The following is a 22,917-nucleotide window of genomic DNA, read 5'->3' on the forward strand; positions in this document are numbered from 1 at the left end:
GTCTGTTTTACCAAGGGGTGTTCCAGGTAGAACTGCCCCCAGAGCCACGGGCTCCACTTGGTGCACCATGATGGAGCACCTTGATTTCTCTCATGGACAGCAAGGTGGAAAAGTTGCATATAAAAAAAATCAGCTCATGGGCTACTCCAGAGAAGTCATTTTCATTGGAGAATGCCAGACACTTACCATCTCTGTCCAGAAGGATGCAGGGATGACGGCCTGATTGGAGAGGTGGAGAGCTCGGGAAACATCTTGTAGAACTTGGATGCTGCCGAAATTTATCTTACTCGGTTGCACGTAGACAACTGGTCCTTCTCCAGTGCTCACTAAATGGATTTTCTGCTCCAGGAAGCAGGCAGGAAAGATTAGGAAAAAAAAACCAAAAACAAAAACATGAGAGGGAAAGTTTGAAAAGGTTAGACAGCTCTAAGGGGGATAGATCCCTAGACTTGTGGAGAATTCTGGCTCTTTGAAGTTCTCAGTGTTGTAAGCCCAAAGGAGAAGGCCAGGAGCACGTGTGGGATCTGGAGTGATCCCACCTATCACCCCAAGCTCCTGGTACCAGAAGATAAAGAAACCCTGCATCTCACCCTTGCTTTTCCACAACCCTTACACAGTTACCTTCCCTTCCTCCACCCTGTGCCTGCTCCCAGCCCTTTTTCTGCTCAGTTTTGCCCCAAACTACCCTCCCTGTGTGGCTGTGCAGCAGCAGAAGACTCAGACAGTGACATTTTTAACACTCTCAAAGCTGCACTTGTGAAAACCAGCCCAAGGCCAGAGCAAAGTGAGCTCCTCAGAGAGATCACACACATCACCTGCCTCTGATTTGTGCTTACCTGTATTCCTGGTATTATATTAATAATGGACAGTAGTTATTAATTAATTCAAGCCATGTTTTTTTCATTTGTCAGTCTGAGACCCCAAAGTTTCATTCTTTCAGCCCTGGCACAAATTATTGGAGGAGGAATTCAGACCCACTTGCTGAGCCACCTCCTCACGTCATGAAAGCCCAGAAGAATTTCTCCAGCCTGTTTGGATTTCAGTGGTTCCAAAGAGCACAATTCTTAAATGAGACCTGAAGGCAGAAACCTCTGAACACCAAGAAGCTACTGTAGGACTCCCTGGAGGGCACAGAGTGTGATCTAACCACACAAGAAACCCTCCTTGATGATGTCAACCCTTGAAGGATGCCTGCCTGAAGGAAACAGCATTGACAGCTGTCAGAACTGCTCGGCCAGAAGGAGCTGCATCCAGAAATGCTCAGCCCTCAGCAGGACACCACCGCAGGCAAGGAGGAGCCAAGAGTCACGTACCAAGGCTGGCACCTCAAAAATAAGGAGTTGAAGCCACGCGTGATGATGGAACCCCTGGGAGAAGGGGGGCACAGAGGGCTGCAGGCTGGGTGATGCTGCCCAAAGCTCCTGGGAAGGAGGAGCTGGTGAGAAGAGCTGTGTCTTGCCTGCTGGATTTGCCTCCAGGTGACAGCAGGGCAGAAGCAGCCAAGGCAGGTCAGGACACTTTGGCAGAGTAACACCCAGAGCATGCCCAGCCTAGCTGGCTTCAACAAGGGTGTGCTAACACAATCTACCCTCCCCAAGGAAAGGGCTTCTAAAACACCCCTTCATCCAAGAATAGAATGATGGAATCGGTTTAGTTGGGAAAGACCTTTATGATCACCAACCATTCCCCCAGCACTGCCAGATCCCCACAGACCCATGTCCCTCAGCACCACATCTCCATGGCTTGGAAACCCCTCCAGGGATGGGGACTCCACCACTGCCCTGGGCAGCCTGGCACAGCCCTGGACAACTCTTCTGCAGCAGATATTTCTCCTCATGTCCAACCTAAACCTCCCCTGGGGCAACTTGAGGCTGTTTCCTCTTGCCCTGGCGCTTGTTTCTTGCTTGACTGGCGCGGCCCGAACCTGGCTCCAGCCTCCTGTTAGGGGGCTGTGGAGAACCAGAAGGTCTCCCCTGAGCCTCCTTGGCTCCAGGCTCAGCACCCCCAGCTCCCTCAGCTGCTCCTCACCACACTTGGGCTCTAGACCCTTCCCCAGCAGCTTCGTTGCCCTTCTCTGGCCATGCTCCAGCCCCTCAAGGTCCTTCTTGGAGTGAGGGGCCCAAAACCAAACCCAGGATTTGAGAAGCAGCCTCCCCAGTGCCCAGTCTAGGAGGACAAGCCCTGTCCTGGTCCTGCTGGCCACACTAGTGCTGACCCAAGCCAGAATGCTGGTGGCCTTCTGGGCCACCTGGGCACACACTGGCTCATCTTCAGCGAGCTATTGAACCACAACCCTCAAGTCCTTTTCCACCAGGCAGTTTCCAGCCCCTCTGCCCCAGCCTGGAGTGTTGCAGGGGGATGCTGTGACTCAAGGGCAGCACCCAGCATTTGGCCTTGTTGAACCTCATCCCACTGGCCTTAGCCCATCGATCCATCTTGGCCAGGTCCCTCTGTAGAATCTCCTATGCTCAAGCTTATCTACACTCCTGCCCAGCTTGATATTGTCTGCAGACTGCCTCAAGCCCCTTGTCCAGATCATTTTGAAGGACATTTGAGAGAACTGGCCCCAGTAGGAGCCCTGGGGACACCTTTTGTGATAGGCTGCCAGCTGGAGTTAACTCCATTTACCACTACTCTCTGGGTCAACCATCCAGCCAGTTTTTTACCCAGCAAAGTGTCCACTTATCCAAGCCATGAGCAGCCAAGGGACATGTTAAAAGGGACAAGAACAACCCCTTTCAGCAGCGTTAAGGGCAGTATGACACACAGAGGAAGGCAGTCAAAGGAGATGGCAACTTTGCCACGGGCAACATAGCCACTCCCACCCACACCCAGCCCCCAGCAGCACTGCTGGCTTTGTCCAGGGCTATGGAATGTCCCCTCTGATCACTCACCAGAGAAGAGCATCTGGCCCTGGCCGACAGCCATGGTTTGAGTGACCACTTACTGTGACAGTGGCCAGCTGCCAAACCCCCTGCCCGTGGCACAGGAGCCTGCCTGGCCACCAGTAACCCCAGGGTTCGATTTCACCAGTTCCTCAAGTCTTCACGCACCAAACTGAAGCTGGCACATGGTCACCTGACAACAAAACCCCAGGCAACAGACCCACGGAGGGACCCTACACAACCTGGATGAGAGATCTGTACCATTTTTCACCTAGAACAGCATAAAGATTCAACCTGGAGAGCAGACAGTAGAACTTGAGACAAGAAGAGCAAGCTCAGCTTCTGCTCTACCCCATTGCAGAGGCTCCTGGAGGGCAGGTTTGCCTCGTGTGATGCATCTGGGCAGGATCTGCCACCAGTGCAGGGTGTGTGGCACGACAGCTGGGCTGTCCGCACGCCCAGGGAGCTTTGGAACTACTGATAGCACCCTGGAATGCTAAGGCAGGCCTAGAGAAAACCCCAATCATCTCACCCGACAGCCAGAAACTCAGCTCTGTGCTGTTGGTACACACAGGGAGGTTTCTACCAGCACTTGCTGGGTGCTGGCAGTGACCAAGAGTAAACCCTGCAAGTTAGAGATCAACTAATGGGTGCCCACACTTGGCTCAGCCTCCTCTAGTCATTTATTTAGGGACAGTGAGGCTTCTCCAGCCGAGATGGACATTCATCTCCCACTAAAGAAAAAAGATTAAGGTCATGTAAACTTCAAAACCACATGTTGCTAACCCAAGGGTAAAAGCTTTGCAAGATTTCTGTAGCTAAAAACCAGGCTGGTGGTGACAACTGGTTATTCCAGTGGGGAGAAACTCTCCCTGTTAAAAGTTTTAACCCTTGGGCCTCGTATTTACGAGGAATTATTTTGTCCCAGTTCAGACAGCCCAGCAAAACCTGTGCTGCTCGGTCATCCCATGGCCTGGTTGGGTTGTTCTGTGGCATCCAGGGGGTTTAGCAGCATAATTTCTCTTCATTTTAATGAAAATTTAAAAGCCCTGCAACTCCTCTCAGAATGTCAGCCCTTCCTTTCTGTTACAGAAAGCTTAAAGGTCCCAGGGATCCTCTGACATCCTCTTCCTTGCTCGGAGAGATGGCAAGACATTTTAAACCAGCTGCTTCAAAAGTTAATATCTTTTTAAATTAAAGTTTAATTAACAACATTCTTTCACCCACGTTTTTGTTGTCGTCGCTGCTGTTTCCTATTCCACCACCTTTCAAGGAGGCTTTAGCCCAGCACTGCTTTGCCTCAGCCATTTCCAATCTTGGTAGGAAAAAAAAGTCCCTGTGCCCCAAGTAAGTGGTGTGGAGACGTGTGTCTTCATCTGGGCCTTCTGGCTAGGAGGTTTGGTGGAGATTTCTCAGGACTGATGGGCCTGAGTTCCAGAAAGGCTTAAATCCAGCTTTGCAGCCCTTAAGCACTGTTGAAGGGCTTGGTTTAGCAGGATTCAGGGTGCCCCTGGGAGCTCCTGAACAAAAGTCCTCATGAACTGGCAGCTGCTGTTCACCTGATGTGTGAGACACGGGCACTGTGCTGGGTGTCAGATGGGGCTCTTAATGAAATGCTGTCAGACACTTCCATCACCACCTCAGAGGATCCCACTCTGCCACCTCTCCAGGCATTAGCTGTTGTTGACATCACAAATCCTTTCTTTCATTGTCCCCACCATGTATGAGAAGTTCTTGTTTTCCCTGGAAGAACCCCTGGACACTTGACACCCCACCAAGTGAGTGAGAAGAGCACACACACATCTCCCCCAGCACTCACCAGTGGGGTTCCTTCACTCCCAAACACGGCCACGTAAGCAACAGTGTCCTGCTCTCCCAACACCCGGGCTTCGAGTGTGAACGGGACCTCCACTGAGCTGTGAGGATGGAGAATCCCACAGGGAACAGGGCTGGAGAACCACACAGCAGCGTCCTCCTTCTGCTCCTACAAGGGACAATCATTCCATTGTAGAATTTCTTTGGGTTGGAAGGGACCTTTTAAGCCATCTAGTCCAATCCCAGCCACCTGCAGGGAGCAGGGACATCCCCAACTAGAGCAGGTTGCTCAGAGCCCTGGCCAACCTCACCTGGAATGGTTCCAGGGATGGGGCACCCACCACCTCTCTGGGCAACCTGGACATGGGGCTCACCACCCTCAGTGTCAAACATTTCTTCCTTTTCTCTGGTCTAAATCTCCCTCTTTTAGTTTCAAACCATCCCCCCTTGTCCTGTCCCAACAGGCCCTGCTCAAAAGTCTGTCCCCAGCTTTCTGACAGGCCCCTTGAAGCCCTGCAAGGCCCCCAGAAGGTCTCCCTGGAGCCTTCTCCTCTGCAGCTGCCCAAGACCAACTCTCTCCTGCTGGGCTCCCAGCAGAGGGGTTCCCCCCTCGGGTCATTGCTGGGGCTCCTCTGGCCCCGCTCCAGCAGGTCCCTGTCTCTGCTGTGCTGAGGACTCCAGAGCTGCCCCAGCACTGCAGGGGGGTCTCCCCAGACCAGCTCCTGGCCAGCTCCGCACCCCCAGCACCCCTAAGTCCTTCTCCAGCCTTTCACCCCCAGCCTGGGCTGACACTGGGAATCAAATGCAACTTCAGAGGGACCTTTGAGGAAAATTTAAACTCCTGAACATCTACCACAAATACATTTCACACCCATTTTTTAAAAAATCCCTTGGAGAATGTAGAAATGCACAAAACAAGATGCAAGATTTTTAGATGCTTGGTGTCCTCAGTGGGTCCAGGAGCTGCTGCATCCAGAAACACCCACTCCTGTGTGGGCAGCAGCTTTTTCCAGCCCTCTAAGTTCATGAAAGCATCCCAGAGACTAAGCTATAAACTACTTCCTAAAGATTTTAAGCTGCTTCCTAAAGATGATATTCATGTAGGTTCCTATTTAACTGCTTCCTAAGGTTTATATTCAGGTAGGTTCTTGCTCTCAGGAAACCTCTAGGCTTGTGTACAAACCAGCAAGGTCTTCACCAAACCCTTTTGTTCCCTAGTAAGCCCCTAGCCACCATTTGAGGGCAGGAGGCAGAGGTGATGCCCAACCTGAGGCAGAACCCCGTAGCAGCCCGGAAGGTCGCTCTCGTTGACCAGGGTCAGCATCCGCTGGGAAGGGAACTGGAGAAAGCACCGCCCAAACGTCACGACGGGGTTGAGAGCTCGCAGAGGAGGAACCACACATCTAGGCAAAGAGACGACCACAATTAGAACTGTGGAGTTAGAGGTGGCACGAGAAGGGAGAATTTGTTTGCTCCCTGAATGTGGTGAAACGGAGCATGACACGCTGGTCACTCTCTGGTGGTACTGACGAGCACCTTTGCCCCAGAAGGCTTCCACGTCTCTCCCAATGGTCCCAGCAAAGCATGAGCTCTGGGAGAGCCTTCCCACCAAGGACCAGTGCTCACCAAGGCTCCAGGGACACAAGGCTCCAGGGTCTCAGCAAAAAAAAAAAACCAGCCTCAAAACTCAGCCAAGCTGACCCAGCAGTGGAGGACACGAGCCCCAACCTGCCTTGCAGGGTGGGTGACACCCTCGCCCAGCTCCTACAGCGACCTTGGTCCTTCACCACCACGCTCCATGAGCTGCCTGCTCCCGTTTGCACTGGTTTTACAAGAACTGCAGCCCAGGCACAGGCTGGGAGAGGGACCAGCACCACCGAACCGTGTCCCTCCTGTAATTAAACTGACACCCACTGCAGCACAACGGGATTGAATCTGGCTGCAGCAAGAACAACTTTTGGCTCAAGTCTGAAAACATTAATGCTCAAAAGAAGTGAAGGGATGCAGAGAAACCTGAGCTCACCTTCTACAGCAAGGACTTCTCCCCTTATAAGATCTTGCCTTTCTTTTTCCCTCATCAGTCCTGCCATAGCCTCTTTCCCATTTGGAGCACCTCTCCTAAGAGGACAGGCTGAGAGAGTTGGGTTGGGCAGCCTGCAGAGTTGAAGGCTCCAGGGAGACCTTCTTGAAACCTTTCAGTGCTTAAAGGAACCTGTCAGAAGGCTGGGGGCAGACTTTGAGCAGGGCCTGTTATGACAGGACAAGGGGGGATGGTTTGAAACTAAAAGAGGGAGATTGAGACTAAAGGAAGAAAAGTTTGACATTGAAGGTAGTGAGCTCCTGGCCCAGGTTGCCCAGAGAGGTGGTGGATGCCCCATCCCTGGAACCATTCCAGGTGAGGTTGGCTGGGGCCCTAAGCAACCTGCTCATGCTGCAGACGTTGCTCAGTGCAGCGGGGCTGGACTGGATGACCCTGAAAGGTCCCTTCCAATCTGAAACATTCTGTGATTCACTCCCCAACCCCATACATTAGCGCCCTCAGGCAATGGAGAGACAGCCCTTTGGAGATTTGTTACACCTCAAGCATCAAAAACCAGGTCAGCAATGACTCAAATGACTGTTCTCTTCCAAAAAAGACTCGGGGCCATGCCTGTCCATCGAGCCCAGGCGCTTCTCAACATGGGCTGCTTCCAAAACACTGCTGCTCTCAGATCTAGCTGGGCAGAACCAGCTCATTAAGTAACATTTCCTACTTGGAGCTGGAGCCAGCAAAGCATGTGCAGGTGATGGAGGCACAAGGAAAGATGATGAGCTTCAAGGAAAGCCTTGGTACCTGGCTGTGAGGAGCAGTGCCAACACCTCCTTGCCAACACCATCCACGTCCACCACCAGTGCCAGCTCGTATCTCCTCACTGTGTTGGAGCACAGGGTGACCTGGTGGAAGAGGAGAGCATCAAATACTTTATCACTCCCTAAAACCATCATCCACATGTGGTATCCTCTGGTTCTCATTCCACGTGAAGGAGAAGGGAGGATTTTGCCTTAATTCTTCTGCTTGTCCACATGTAGAACACAGTCTGAGAGTGACAAAAGTCTTCTGACAATTCCTGCTTTGATAAATACCCTTGGCAGCTCTCAGACCCTCCATAAGCTGAATTAAACCACAGTTACACTAATGCTCTGCTCACCACCGTATGAAAATGAAGGGTTTAATTTTTTGTCTCAACCACAGCAGCGTAAATCCAGGAGAAATCTGTTGCCTACAACAGGAGGAACTCAGCTTGACAGTGGGAAGCTGAGGGAAAAACGTGGCCCAGCAAATATTGTGCAGGTCATGGCTGCCAGAGCCTTTTCAGTCCCCACTGGAGATCCCCAGAGGGAACACAGCTCCTTCAGCTCAACGGGAGAGGAGAAGACCAGCATGAAAAGCAAAACCATTCATACAATGCCAGCTCTCTTCAACAGCCACCTTCTGTCCTCCTCCCTTTGCCCACTTTAAAGCAAAGAAATAGCTCTAAGAAGCTCTCAAAACCACAAGAATGGCTCCTCTGCTTGACCACAGGGTACATGATCTTCAGCTTCTGATCTGCAAAGCAAAACGTTGCTCCTGCAGAGTAGGCCCAGAGTAGTAGCCCAGCGAACAGAGACCTAACGCTGGTGCAGATCTCTCAGGTTATGGTCTAAGCTAGCAGGGCTAAGCCCTCTCAGACATCAGCAAAGCTTCAGCTCTCCCTGCTGAAGCACATCTGGCTGGACTCCTCTCCCCTACCTGGATGTCCACGAATCCCTGGGAGCGGATGGTCCCTCTGCGGGGTCTGATGGTAAATTCGGTCGGCCTGACACGACCCCGGGCTCCCTTCCTCCAGGATGGGTGAGTGTTGTCCACCACCTGCACAAAACTGGTCACGCTGGGCTCTCCTGAGCCGTCCCCAGGAATGCGAAGGTTGAAGGTCATGGGCACCAAGGAGGTGTTAGTGAGGCGACAGGACAAGGTGTGAGGAAAGCCTGGGAAAAGGACACAAAGAGGAATTTATGCTACGATTCTCCCGTGATTCCTGGTGGAAATGTCCTGCTGAGCTTGGAGTTTAGCTCTTTTCAACTGGAATTACAGCTAATGGAGAAGCTGAACAAGGAATTAATTGTCTCTTAAGTTCCCTCTGATCACAGGGGTTGCCTCCTTGGCAATGACCACTCTTCACAATGTGTTCCCCAGGGGACAGGATTGGGTCCAGCCTTACTCAATGTCTTCATCGATGACCTGGATGAAGGCACAGAGGGGACCCTCAGCCAGTTTGCTGATGATACAGATCTGGGAAGAGTGTCTGACACACCAGAGCTGTGCTGCCCTTCAGCGAGGCCTGGACAGGCTGGAGAGTTGGTCAGAGAGGAACTTCATGAGGTTCAACAAGGGCAAGTGGAGGGTCCTGCACCTGGTGCACTCTCATGCAGTTTCTCCAGACAGGATCCTTCAGGCATCTCCTGTTTTGGGGCAACCAGACTGAGCAAGTGCCAACTCACAGCCCACTCCACTGGAGACAAACCTGATCCTTGCTTAGAAACTGGCAGGAATCATGTCTCACTCTACCTAACAAAAGGGGACATCTCATCCACATTGCACACTGGGCTTTGGCTCCTGACCACAGAAGCTGACATCACTTCAGCTTGGACAACAGCTTTCCATGATGGAAAGCCAGTGACACAACCACACCTGGTGTGGGGATGTTCTGCAGGGACAGGACACCAGCCCACAGCTTGCTGTGGAGTGAACATCTAGCTTGGCTGGCCAGCTCTGCAGGAAGGAGACATCTCCCATGACCTGCTTACCAAGAGGTACATGAATAGAGATGTGGAGAAGAACCAACTGCAGACACGGTTTCTCCATGTCCACCTCCAGCAATTACTCAATCAGGAGGTCCACTAAAAGGCCAAATGGAGCCTTCAGAGTCCCAAAGGAGACTGAAGTGGCCAGATGCAGAGGACAGTCAGCAGAACAGTTAAAAGAAGCCACAAAACACCAACTAGGTGGCTTCAGCAGAAGAAGCCTTATTAACGAAATCAGATTACGGAGGATGGACCTCTTGTTATGTAACCAGGCTTCTTGCTTTATTTATTTAAAAGGAAACAAAGCGGCAGAGTGGGGATGTAGGGAGGGAAGGAAGCAGCTCAGGAAAGTTAATGGGTTGCCTTAAAAAGTCCAGGAACAGCATGAAAACAGGGTGGCATGCTGGGCACAGAATGCTAACGGCCCTTCAATCAACCCACAATCAATTTCACATTGAAACTTTGGATCCTCTCAGCAAAAAGCCTTTTGTGAGACCCAGATGGAGACCCACAATCTGCATTTCAATGGAGATGTTCAGTGGAGATCCAAAGAGCTCTGGGTGCTCAGCCACGGGAGCTGTCAGCAGACCTGGGTGTCTGGTGAGGAAGGAGGAGGAGTCAGTATCTCTGAGGACATCAGTGCCTGATGCAGAGCTACTGCTTGGCCATCACTCCTAGGTGAGAAGGAGGTGCCCTTACACTGAAGCTCAGGGAGTTGAACGGGGTCCTTGCCTTGCAACAGGAACCCCCTTCTCCTGCAGTCCCACTCTCTGGGGCCAGGACTTCTACAGTTGTTCTGCTGGCAAGAATTTGGAGCTTGGGGATGAACAAACTATGAAGGACAGCAGAAAATACTGACTTTTGATTCCTTTGGTCCTGTTTGATCTCCTGATGGTACAATACTGCCAAAGCAACTATCAGCCTTGGTTTGGACACCCTAAAGGCTGCTCTGGAGGAACACAAGTGATGTATTTCTTCCACTGAAGTGCTCCATTTTGGTTAGGCACAGACCTCTCAACCTGTGGTCCAAGCCCAGGGCACACTCACCAAAGGAGACATCACCAAAGTGGAGGGAAGGCACGTTGAAATGAAAAGTTGGTCCGATGACACAGCCCCTGTGAGGACAAAGGCAGAGGAGACATTGGTTTGGTTAAAGAGTGCCTCAGTTTCCCCACCTGTAAGTTGATGGACACAGGTGTCCACATGCAAGCGAAGTCATTGTAAGCAGCCCTGCCAGCCACAGGTTCCCTTCTTTAGTGTTTCTTAGCTGGAACTGGTGTTTCCATGGATTATATGAAAGTCTAGCTCAGAAGATCTTGACCCACACAATCATTACGCATGCAGAAATTGGAGGCATGAACCCAGGAAAGCCCCAAACATCCACTGAGAGAATCAGCAACAATTCTACAAAGCAGATGGTTGAATCTTAGAGGAAAGTATCAACCTGTGACCAGTGCACCAGCTGATACGTGCAGGAGCAACACAGCTTAAACCAGTGAACATGGGTGTCCTGAGCCCACCACAGCATCTTGCTCATCCTTAAACTCAGCAGACAGGCTCCAAACTCCAAAATTCACCAACATCCACCAAAATCAGCACTTTTAGCTGCACACCAGACATGGCCTCATTGCATGGTTGATGCAATCAGTGCCAGCTCTGCCTCTTAGTTCAAAAATCAAGGACCACAGTGAACTAGAGCTTTCTATATTCAGAGGACTACACTGGGGCTGTTCTGCACACGAACAGACCCTAGCACCCTCCTGGGGGCCCCATGTTCATCCACGGTGCCCCATTGCCAGCGTCCCTTCCTAAACACCAAAGAAACAAGCATTCAAGACCTTGTAAGGTTGGTTTCCAACTGAATAATCACCTATGGTTTGGTCATCTCCTGAGTGCGTACCCCAAACCCAACTTTCAGGAGCTTCAATCCGACTCTTGGAGCTGAATCAGAATAAATCAGGCAGCAAATCCCCACTGCTGCTGAAGTCCCCTCTCCAAGGACCTCAGATAATGAGACTTAACCTCCCAAGCCCTAACAGCTTCCTTGGGATGGAGCAAAGGGAGCAGTTGGGCTTTCCACGGCGGCGCTTGCCAGGAGACGATGGAAAACTACCTCCAACCCAACCACAGCTGGGGATCACGCTGGGAAAGCGCCAAGGAGGAGCCTTGCCAGGTGAGTGGGGAAGTGACTCCCATTTCTGCTGAGCTCACTCGATCTGTGCTCAAGTAAGCTCGACCTGAACGCCTGCCCAGAAGGCTTGGGCAAGGAGCCAGGCCAGAGCTCTGAGCACCACCGCTGAGAACAGCAGAGCTTGCAAGAGAAGAGGGGGAAAGGCAGAGGTTTTGGCAAGAGCTGTGTCATACAGTGGCGTTAAATAATGTTCTTCTGAAGGGACATGGTGGTCCTTGCAGAGCAGTAAGGACGACACAAGGTGGGAGAGGAACGACTTGAACATTCATCGCTGTTCCTTCACAGCCCAGTGTCCCACCCTCCAGTTCATCTCAAACTGGGAGTTTTTCTCCATGGAGGAGTAAATCCTGTGCTCAAAATCTCCCAAACGTGGTGGCTCAGCTTGGCCTGGTGGGTGGACATCTCAAAGGCATCTGCAAATAAACAGTTTGAGTTCTAGGGCTGGAGAAGGAGAAGTAAGTGCTGGACAGAGGTCCTTGAAAAAAAGCAAGACAGAAATCACAGAATCCCAGCATGGTGGGGTTGGAAGGGACCTCTGGAGATCATCTTGTCCAACCCCCCTGCTCCTGCAGGTCACCCACAGCCGGGTGCCCAGAATCACATCCAGGTGGGTTTGGAATCTCCCCAGAGCCGGAGACTCCACAACCTCTCTGGGCAGCTTGCTCCAGGCTCTGCCACCCTCACACCAAGGAAATTTCTCCTCCTGTTCAGGTGGAACCTCCTGGGTTCCAGTTTGTGCCCGTTGCCCCTTGTCCTGTCTCTGGGCAGCACTGAGAAGAGTCTGGTCCCAGCCTCTTGCTCCCTGTGGGTCCTTTAGCTCTTGATCAGCATTGATCAGATCACCTCTGGGGCTTCTCTTCTCCAGCTAAACAGCCCCAGGGCTCTCAGCCTCTCCTTGACAGAGATGCTCCAGTCCTCCCAGTATCTCCATAGCCTCAGCTGGACTCTCTCCAGTTCCAGGAGGCAGATGCCATCTCAGGGAGGAGCAGACTGCAGTGGGAATTACTGCAGAGGGATGTCTGCATAGGAGCAGATGGGGATGATGAGGTCCCATCAGATGGACTCCTCAGGAGCCAACAGCCAGGAATGAAGAACACAAGGATGAGGAAGAAATAAAGAAGGACCATCAACCTCTTGCACCAAGACCTGCATCGAGCCCAGGGTGGTGCTGGCTAAACACAGTGGCCACAAAGAAGGGGAGGACGTGCTGGGCATGGGGAGTCAGAGCATCAGTGGTGGAAGAAGGACCACTTCACATGGTTGTGAGGAAGCCAACAGACACCAATCCCACCAGGAGCTCCTTCCCTTCCCAGGAGCAAAGCAGAGGGCACCATCTGAGCAATGCTGTGTTCCACCTATGAGAAGTGCATCTTCCCAAGCAAAAAGTGCCCTTGCCCAAGGAGAAAGCTGCTTCTGCAGTAACACCCCGTGACCAGTCTGGGGGAGGAGGGACGGAGAAGAATAAATTATTTGGTTGTGAAATGTTCCCTCTTGATTTCCAAAAAAAGCAGCACTTTCCCTCCAAACACAAAGCCAACGGAACTGTTCTGGTACTGAGGTCAACAGACCTTCTCACCACCCTTCTCCTGCAAAGGAATAACCTTGGGTTTATCCATTCCCCTCATCTTACTGATAAACCCAAGTGCACATTCCTTTCACTTCATTGCTACCTCAACCTAGTGCCTCTCAAGAGCAGCAGCCCAGGAGGCTGGCTGCTGAGGGAGCACCACCGTCACCCCTCAACCAGCAGCACCCAGCATCATGGGACATATCCCACCAGCCCATGGGATAGGCCAGCTGGGACACGTCCTGAGAAGTGACCTTGGCCTCTCCTACCATCAGTCTTTCTGACTTCCTCTCCCCTTTGCTGAGGGAGGATTATCTTTTGCAGTGGCACCAGCCCAGGGGATGATGCCCAAGCCCTTGTGACGGCGCTGGCTGCAGAGCTCCTCACCTCCCACCTCAGCACTCTGCTGGCTGCAGAAAGGACGTTGCTTGTCCCAACACATTAGCACGAGAGGTGGTGCTGAGGCTGCTGCTCTCTCTTTGGTGTGGATTATTACCAGAGGATTTGAAAAACCCTGCTTCTGGCTGTAGAATCACCCAAGGCTGGCCCACCCTCAGCCATCTCCAGCCACCTCTGCTGGCTCTGTTGTGTGCTCAGATGGAGCATCCCAGACCATCCACATGGATACCATCACACTGCCTGCCATGGCCAAAGGGGAATGACCTGTCTGTAGGAAGGAGACACTCCAGCTGAGGGGAACCCAGACTGGGCAGCAGGTATCTCTACACCTTTCCTGTGCAGCCTCCAATTAAACATTTTTGCAGCATGGACAGTGTCACTTAAAGCCCTGGGGTCCTCACACAGTGGTACCCAAGGATCACAAAAGGAACCTGCTGCTGTCAAATTCTGTGCAAACACCATCCTGGAAAGTGAAAGAGCCATCCCAGCTCAGCCATGAAGGCAAAGCTGCTTCCCAGAAGAATCCAAGACTTTGAAAGTTGAACTGGGCATTGAGAGCATAAGGGGCATGGTCATAGGTGGGCAGCAGGGCAGGGAGGGGATCCTGCTCCTCTGCCACACTCTGGGGAGACCCCCCCTGCAGTGCTGGGGCAGCTCTGGAGTCCTCAGCACAGCAGAGACAGGGACCTGCTGGAGTGGGGCCAGAGGAGCCCCAGCAATGACCCGAGGGGGGAACCCCTCTGCTGGGAGCCCAGCAGGAGAGAGTTGGGCTGGGGCAGCTGCAGAGGAGAAGGCTCCAGCTGGGGAGACCTTCTGGGGGCCTGACCGGACTGCAAGGGGCCTGTCAGAAAGCTGGGGACAGACTTTTGAGCAGGGCTGTTGGGACAGGACAAGGGGGCATGGCTTGACACTAAAAGAGACTAGATGATGCACTAGATGACCTTGAAAGGTCCCTTCCAGCCCAAATAACTCTTCAATTCGATGATCTCCTCCCATAGACAATTACATTTAATTTGCTGCAGGAATTGCAAGGTTCAGCCAAGGTCCTGGCTCTTATCATGGGGATACCAGGATCAGAGCCAAGACTGAGACCTCAGACAACACCTTTATTCTCTGCTCCATCATGAAATGAGGTCAGTGGGAGATGACTACCCAGAGGCAGCTACAGAAGTGCCCACTGAGCTCTCACAGTCCTCCTCACCTGATGGTTAAGGTCACAGGCTCAGGGGATCCTTTCACACTGAACTGGAATTCTTCTGTGAACTGCCCCAGAATGGTGGAACTGAAGGAGATCTGGATAACTTGAAGCCCATCTGGCAAAATGATGCCCTCTTGGGGGAGAAAGGTGAAGCAGGAGCCCAGAGCTGTAGCTGGAGGGACTAAGCTGAAGAAACCATCGATGGCTCCTCTGTTGAACAGGATCACCTGCAGGACCAAGAAAGCAAAATGAAAATACAGGAGGAATTCTCCTCTCTTACAGAGGATGATTTGTTTTCTAAGTAACAGGTTTTACTGTTATCAGAAAAAAAAAAAAAACACCAACAACATAAATTTAGAGCCAAGCTGTATTTTGTTGAAGACTCAAGAGCTCTACTGCCCCAAACAAATGACACAGGCCTGCAGCATGTGTTGAGATTCAGCTCTCTTCATGCCCCCATCTGCCTGTGAAGACCAAGAGACCTCCCCAAACCAAAGCCAACTACTGCAAGGTGAAATTGAGGGACCCTAGGCTGAGGTTTACCTCCAGTCTAGCTGCTTAAGACAGCACCAACAGCATCAGCTACTTATTCCCGTTTGCTCGAGTAATCAAAATAATAGATGGAGAGAAAGAATAAATAAAGGATCAGCATTAAAAATGCATAGAGAGCATAACGTTTGGGTAAGAAAACACCTTAATGTGTCCTTCCCTGCCACAGTCAAGCTTTTGAAAGTGTCTGGTATGATGTATTGCCTCATTTTCTACCTCTTTCAGTTGCTCTGGCTTTTTTTTTTTTTATTTATTATTATTATTTTCAGAAGACCTGACATGGGAGGAAAATAGATAAAAAGTTCCTTTGCATCATTTTTCCAGCAGTGTTAGCTCTTCACAGAGCCAGAGGTGCACCAGGTCTGAGGTGTGGCAAGACACTAGTTGGCACTCCCAGTTTCTTTGCAAGGGCCAGATGGGAGCCAGGAGGCTGGATGGTTTTCCTCCAGCTCCCACAAATCGGCAGGATGCACTTCACTGGAAAGTGTTTGCAGTGGACTTGAGCTCAAACAGTCAATTTGTTCCAGCTGCTTTTTAAGAGACAGACTCCAGGGGTGCATCACATCTAGAACTTGAAAAAAAAAGCCTCTGAACACTTGTCTTTTCAAGCCAGTTTTTTTTCCTGCAGGAAGCCTCCCAGCTGATCTCAAAAGGAAATTGCTCAAAATCCTGGAATGGTTTGGGTGGGAAGGGACTTTTCAAGGTCATCTGGTCCACCCCCCTCCCCCGCAGGGAGCAGGGACATCCCCAACTAGAGCAGGTTGCTCAGAGCCCTGGCCAACCTCACCTGGAATGGTTCCAAGTATGGGGCATCCACCACCTCTCTGGGCAACCTGGGCCAGGGGCTCACCACCCTCAGTGTCAAACATTTCTTCCTTCTCTTTAGCCTAGAACCCCCCTCTTTTGGTTTCAAACCATCTCCCCTTGTCGTGTCCCAACAGGCCCTGCTCAAAAGTCTGTCCCCAATTTTCTGACACATCCCCTTGAAGTCCTGGCAGGCCCCCAGAAGGTCTCCCCAGCTGGAGCCTTCTCCTCTCCAGGCTTCCCAACCCTAAAAAACAGGGATTAGGGCTTCACAAACAACACATACAATTTTTGTACGCCATCAGAAGTACCCAGATTCTGTGAAACCCCCCAGATTGGACTCTTACATCAGATATTCCCTGCTCAAGCTCCGAGAAAACCCACAAGACTCTCTGTGCCCCTGGGAGGCATCAGGATCCAGCCCAGCTCCCAGTGCTCACCTCATAGCTGTGGGCTGATCCAAGGAACACCTTCCCCACGTCCAGCTGCTGGAAGCTGAAGCAGAGCCGGGGCCCTGTGCCTTCCCCTTTGAGGCGCAGGGGCAGCCTGGTCTCACGGCCTGGGGAGAGACTTCCATTTCAGTACAACAATTCCTGGGATTGTTTCCTGGGATTTTCCAGGCTGCCCCCGTGCTAGTCCCTGACTTTGGGCTGGATGGGACCAGCACCAGGAGAAGATAAAGGACCCTTCTCTTCCCTCAGGAGATATGTTTTGGGGCTGGTTTCTTATTTCTGACCAATTCCTTGTGCTGGTTTCTAATTTAGCCACCAGTTCACAGAATCCCAGCATGTTAGGGTTGGAAGGGACCTCTGGAGATCATCTCATCCAGCCTCCCTGCTCCAGCAAGTCACCCACAGCAGGGTGCCCAGGATGCCGTCCAGGCAGGTTTGGAATCTCTCCAAAGAAAACTTGTGTAGAAGAAGTGATGCTAAGTTTAAAACATGATCTCTGAATTTCTTCCCATGTGCTTAGATGAGCTTTGAAACCCATTCGGCAAAGGCACAAAGCTCATAAAGCACAACTGAAGATAAAAATCCACTGGCTGCACTGATGCAGGAGCAGAGAAGCACGAGGCCAAGCAAGGTGAAGGTCTCTGCTGACAGCAAACTACACACCTGGGTGCTGCCTGGAGCAGGCCAAGCAGCTGAGCCACAACCTGTGGCCAACATATGGCTCCATACCTGGGTGCTCCAGGGCTCACCTCCTGCAGCAGCACCTCAATAACACAGGGCTTTATGATCTCCAGAGAGGAGAAGTCTCACCTATTCTCACCACGATGCCAAGAGCTCAGCTTGGTGAAGACACCTTACCTGAAGCATGCTGAGCAGTTATGGAAGACCAGCCTCCTCAACAACCAGCTGAGATAAGCTGTCAACGTTCTCCTAACACACTCATCACTCGTTGCAAAGGCAATTGAGAGCATGAGGCTTCCAGCTAAACTCTAAGATGCCAACTTTCTTCTGCAAGTCTGCTAACTCTCAGAACTGTTCTGAGCCACCTGAGAAGCCCAAAGAGGCTGAATCCTACCTCAGGTTTCAGCTTGAGTCTCCTGCCATCCCATTCTACTCTGCATGGAAGGCGAGTAGCACAAGGGCAAGAAGAGAGCCCTAAAAGCTTCCTAGCAGAAAAGAACCTGGGGAGGTCAACAGCCAGATGGAGATGAGATAGATTATGACCAGGTGGCCCAGGCCACTAGCATCCTGGCTTGGACCAGCACTAGTGTGGCCAGCAGAACCAGGGCAGAAGTTGTCTTCTCTGCACTAGACACTGGGGAGGCCGCCTCTCAAATCCTGGGTGCAGTTTTGGGCTCCTCACTTCAAGAAGGACCTTGAGGGGCTGGAGCGTGGCCAGAGAAGGGCAACGAAGCTGCTGGGGAAGGGTCTAGAGCCCAAGTGTGGTGAGGAGCAGCTGAGAGACATGGGGGGGTTGAGCCTGGAGCCAAGGAGGCTCAGGGAAGTCCCCATCCCTGGAGGGATTGAAAAGCTGTGGAGATGTAGCATGAAGGGCCACAGTTCAGTGGTGACCTGGCAGTGCTGGGTTAATGGTTGGACATAATGATCTTAAAGGTCTCTTTGAACCAAAATGATTCTATACAACCTTCACTGTAGCTTTTTTGCAAAAAATACTCCTCTGTCCTTCAAGCTCCTTTTGTGCCACGCTCACCATTTATTAAAGATAAGGGATTGAAGGCTGACTTTTTTTTTTAAGACTTCTGCACAGAAATTCAAGAATTTCCAAATTTATTTATTGCAAAGACCAGCCCAGATGTGACACCACAGTGACTGGATCACAATTTGAAAAAAATATCTCCTGGAAGAGCCTTTTCAATGATTCCTGACTTTTTCATCTTGCAGCCATGGGATGAAGATGTTTGATAAGATCCAAATCCAGAAAGGAAGATTGAGGGAGCTTTTGTTGGAGACAACATTGAAGTGGATCCAGCCAAAGCCCACCTGATAGCAGAGATGACAGTTATGTCTCACAGCCCAGGTGTTAATTGCCAGGTTGTATATTTCTATTTCCAGGACATCCTATAAGAGGAATTATTGGGTGCTCACTATCAAAAGATTTTTCCATCTTGCATCACATGTGGTTTAATTTTCATTACCAACTCCAGCCACAAAAAGCTCTTAGGAAGCTCCAAAGATTCCCAAGTGACAAGCTTTTGGCCATAGTCAAGCTGAGATTTATGTCCCATAGCCACTGTAGGTGAAAAAACAGTGGCAGTTCTTCTCCTTCTTCAGCAGGTCCTCAACCTCTCCTGAAGGTCCATAAAAACCATCTTCTCTTCTACCCCAGAAATTTTGCTCTTCTTCCTTCCAGGTGAACTTCAGAGTGGGCTCTTCCCAAAGGAGGAGGAACGGACTAAACCACAAGCAGCATTTAGGAAAGCTGAGAAGAAAAAGAGAAAGAATGTCCTCCTCTTTGCCAGGAGCTGGGATTTCATAGAATGATGTGGTTTGGGTTGGAGGGAACCTTTCAGGGCCATCTAGGCCAAATCCCCTGCAGGGAGCAGGGACATCTGCAACTACAGCAGGTTCCTCAGAGCTCCGGCCAACTTCATCTGGAATGGTTCCAGGAATGGGCCATCCACCATCTCTCTCGACAACCCAGGTCAGAGCCTCACCACCCTCATGCACCCACCTGGATGCACTTGAGGAGCATGCAACCCTTGCTTAAAGGTGCAGCTGGGCTGCAGCCCTGTAATGCTCCCACCATACCATGTTCCAGAGCACACAGACCAAGGGCACAGAGGGGCTACAGCCTCTCAACCTCAATCCCAGACCCTCACGTGGTGGAGCAAGAATTTGGATCTCAGTAGGAACAACACCTTGGCACATCACTGAAATAAATAGGGGTGTAGGCAGCCCAAGAGCACAGCACTTCGTTGCCAAAGTCCTTAACTTCTGCTGCTTTCTGACACTCATTTTCTTGTCCACAGAACGTACTTGTGTTTTGTGACTGTTTTTGAACGTGATTCTCATCTGGCCAGGTCAGCAGAGATCCAGTTTTCCATCATGCAGGACATCACAAGGTAAAGGAGTGGTTATCATTTGGGAGCTTGCTCCTTCCTGCAAGAGTAGCTTAGAAATGGCAGAAAACCTATACCACCCCAGGAATTTTCAGTGTCTGAGCCCCTCACTGTGTGCTCCCTTCCAGCACTCCAGAGCCACAGCTTTATTTGCATGAATAACTCAAAGTTCATCTTGAGCGTCAATATTTGCCAAGAGCAAATTTCAAAGCACTTCTTCGCTGCCAGCTTTGCAAGTTGCACAGTGCTGATGGGTTCTGTAAATCACCTGATCCAGAAGCATCTGCTGAGCAATTTAGGGAGGCATCTGCAAAAAAAAACCCAAACAAACCAGAGGCCAGCAAAGCTCCTTTTCAGTGGGCCATGAGCTCCAGCTGCACTGGGGCAAAGCTCCCAGATACTCCCAGCAAGGGGCAAAATATGGTCTGCAGTCAGCCTCTGAGGGGATCTGTGACTGACATGGGAATGCAGGAGGAGCTGAGAAGCCAAACTAATTGACTGCCTAATTGAAGATTGTTGTTGCCTTCTTCAAGCTCTTTTTGCACCCAGTGACCTTGACTCTGGGACAGATCCCCCCATGACGACCCTGGGGATCAGCTCGGTTTTGAAAGGGACTGGGGGGTAAATGCATCATTTAAATTACTTCCTTGAGGCCTTCTTCCAAGGAGCCAGTGGAAGAGTAAAGATCTTTCAAGAGCAGTCTCCACTTTCTCAACAGAGATCTTGATTTCTTGTAACCTCCAGACCAGCTTGAGGGTTGCATGCAAGTTGTTTTCTTTTTCTCTGCAACCAAAAACCTCCCAAGGCACAACCTTTGGAGATCCCTGCAGCAAAGTGATGGACACCCCTCTCACCAGATTAAAAAAAAAAAAAAAAAAAAAAAATAGAGCCAGGAGCACAGCCCTGAGCAAGAAATCCCCTGGGAGCAGCTTTTTAAATCAATCCTTTCCTTCCACAGCTCTAACAACTGCAGCTGGTGGGCAGGAAGACAGTTTGTTAACACAAGCCCCAGGTAATTACTGTAGGTGGCATTTGCCAAGTAAACCCTGTGCAATTACTGTATAAATAAAAAGCTGTTTCATGACATTTGTATCTGTCAGCTTGGAGCAGTAAAGCAGCTGGGTTAGTGATTCCAGCACCCTCCAGAACAGAAGTCTGGCTGCTAGAGGACCACAGACCTCACACCTCTTCCTCTTAGATGGGGAAAAAAGACCTGGATGCAGGTCTGCAGCAATCTCCTGCTCCCAAAAAAAACCACCTTAAAGCAGCATTGTGCCCAGGCATAGAGGAAGGACGAGGTAACCTGAACCTTGCTGCAAGCATTCCCTGCCCCGTGCTAGCACAGCAAAGCCATCACCTCTGTAAGGGCACAAATGGCCTAAGAGGGGGGGGGAGGAGGGGGAACAATGATAACTGCTCCCAGGAAGAGACTTGACAGCACTTTGGTAAGGCAGGATGAGCACAAAGCTTGTCTAGCAGACTGCTGGGACACCAGTTCCAGGGAGGGTGTTTGTTCCCCTTGCTGAGCACAGCAAGCCCTGCACAACCCTGAGGCACTTGGGACCCCAAGGTGGCAATTCCCACGCACAGAGAGAAGCGTGTGGTGGCCAGAGATGGTCCTTGAACGGCTCAGCCACCCAAAGCCTGGCAGCATCTAGGTAGCCACCACGGAGGTGGGTCCAGGGACTGCGAGCACATTTTAACTCAGCTCCTACCATCTCAGGGGTCTGATGATGCATCCATGGAATAAAGCCTCATCCTGGAGGATGTAAATGGTCTACAAGGGTTAGTGATTGCTCACTAAAGCTGTTTTGCTCTGTAGCTCTTTGGGCTTTACAGACAACTCACAGCAGAGCAAGTGCTGGCAAATCCATGGCATGAAACTTGGCCTTTGCCTGCCCTGGTTATTCTGGGATCAGTGATCCAGAGTTGGGTGTCCTGAGCCCTGGCATCAGACACGAGACAACCTGGAAACCCCAGGGACAGCGGGCATATGTTAGTGGACCACTGGCCCTTCCTGGCAACTACGTAAGGACCGAGCTGGCTGGAAAAACTGTTTGTGCCTCATCTTCAGTGTGGGGAACAGGACCAAGGAGCTGTACCTGAGATGTCGCAGTAGACCGTTTGTTGATAGACTCTGGCTTCTTGGGGTTGAAAGATCACATTAATTTCAGCTGAAGAATTTGGCCAGACATCCCCCTCCTAAAACAGAAAGAGACAGAAAACCATTTATCTTGTAGCCTTAATTTTCTTTTTTTCAACCAGAGCCTTGTAGCATTTATTTAGAGCATCAAAGAAAAGCAAGGAGCAAGCAACACTTATCAACAAAATTTATAAGAGACTTTGGAAGCAGCTGCCAAAAAATTGGAATCCTTGCCTTTACTGGCACCTGGTAGAAGCATTTTGATAAGCCAGGGCTATAACAAAGCAACCAAACTGGCTCACGCTCCAGAGCACCAAGAAGGATTTCTTAAGAGGTACCAGCCCATCTAAGCACGAAGTATCTCTCTCCTTCAAACCACTGCTCTGTGAATGCTTTTACTCAGATCAGAAAAGATTTACCAAATCAAACAGATTGTTCCATTCTTAGTTAAAGAATTAACCCTCTTAATGCTTCCCCTGTACGTGCATGGGAGTAGTTGAGGTCCTCTGGTGAGCTGGGGCACTCAGCCCCCAGCAGAACAAGCCCTCCTACATGGGATCAGTGAAGACCAGGCTCCTTCCTGCTATTCTCCCCGGTGCCACGAGCTGTCAAGCCAGCCCATAGGCTCTTCCAGCTGACAGATGATCTAGGAAAGGAGTTGAGTCAGATGCATTCTTTTTATCCCAGCAAAGTGACCTCAAACATGAGGAGCTGGGGTTTGCTTACAGCGCCGCACCTATTTCAAAAAACAAGCTCTTCTTTGCCATGCTCTTGCTCAGGGATTTATGTCTGGGTTGTGCTACCAGCATGTCTGTATCTGTTTGCTGCTTCCTCAGGGTCTTCTCCCTCTGCTTTTCTCCTCCTCTCCCAGGTGTTCAGCCCCAGGGAGCCTTGCTGGTGGTGGGCATGCTCGGAGACACCCCTGCTTTGTAAAGGCTCCCCCTTACTTCTTGCAACTGGTTTGAACAATGCCACCAGTTACACCCTGTTATAAGTTTTCCCAGTTTGAAGAA

The 22,917-nt window shown here is 50.9% G+C and overlaps 1 protein-coding gene across 1 annotated transcript in view; it reads right to left on the reverse strand.

Annotated features, from left to right (window-relative positions):
* LOC103768181 (hydrocephalus-inducing protein homolog) overlaps positions 1–21,963 on the reverse strand; it is a gene marked incomplete at both ends in the record, with an annotated part of 71,375 nt that extends 49,412 nt beyond the window's left edge. The window contains 9 exons of the mRNA XM_008935320.1: positions 187–339; positions 4,705–4,834; positions 5,945–6,103; positions 7,534–7,634; positions 8,470–8,705; positions 10,569–10,636; positions 14,880–15,103; positions 16,670–16,788; positions 21,864–21,963. Coding sequence (XP_008933568.1) covers positions 187–339; positions 4,705–4,834; positions 5,945–6,103; positions 7,534–7,634; positions 8,470–8,705; positions 10,569–10,636; positions 14,880–15,103; positions 16,670–16,788; positions 21,864–21,963 — 1,290 coding nt within the window. The remainder of the gene's footprint in view (positions 1–186; positions 340–4,704; positions 4,835–5,944; positions 6,104–7,533; positions 7,635–8,469; positions 8,706–10,568; positions 10,637–14,879; positions 15,104–16,669; positions 16,789–21,863) is intronic.
* Positions 21,964–22,917: the final 954 nt, after the last annotated feature.

The sequence above is a fragment of the Merops nubicus genome, unplaced genomic scaffold (genome assembly GCF_000691845.1).
Source record: "Merops nubicus isolate BGI_N331 unplaced genomic scaffold, ASM69184v1 scaffold14082, whole genome shotgun sequence".
NCBI lineage: Eukaryota > Metazoa > Chordata > Aves > Coraciiformes > Meropidae > Merops > Merops nubicus.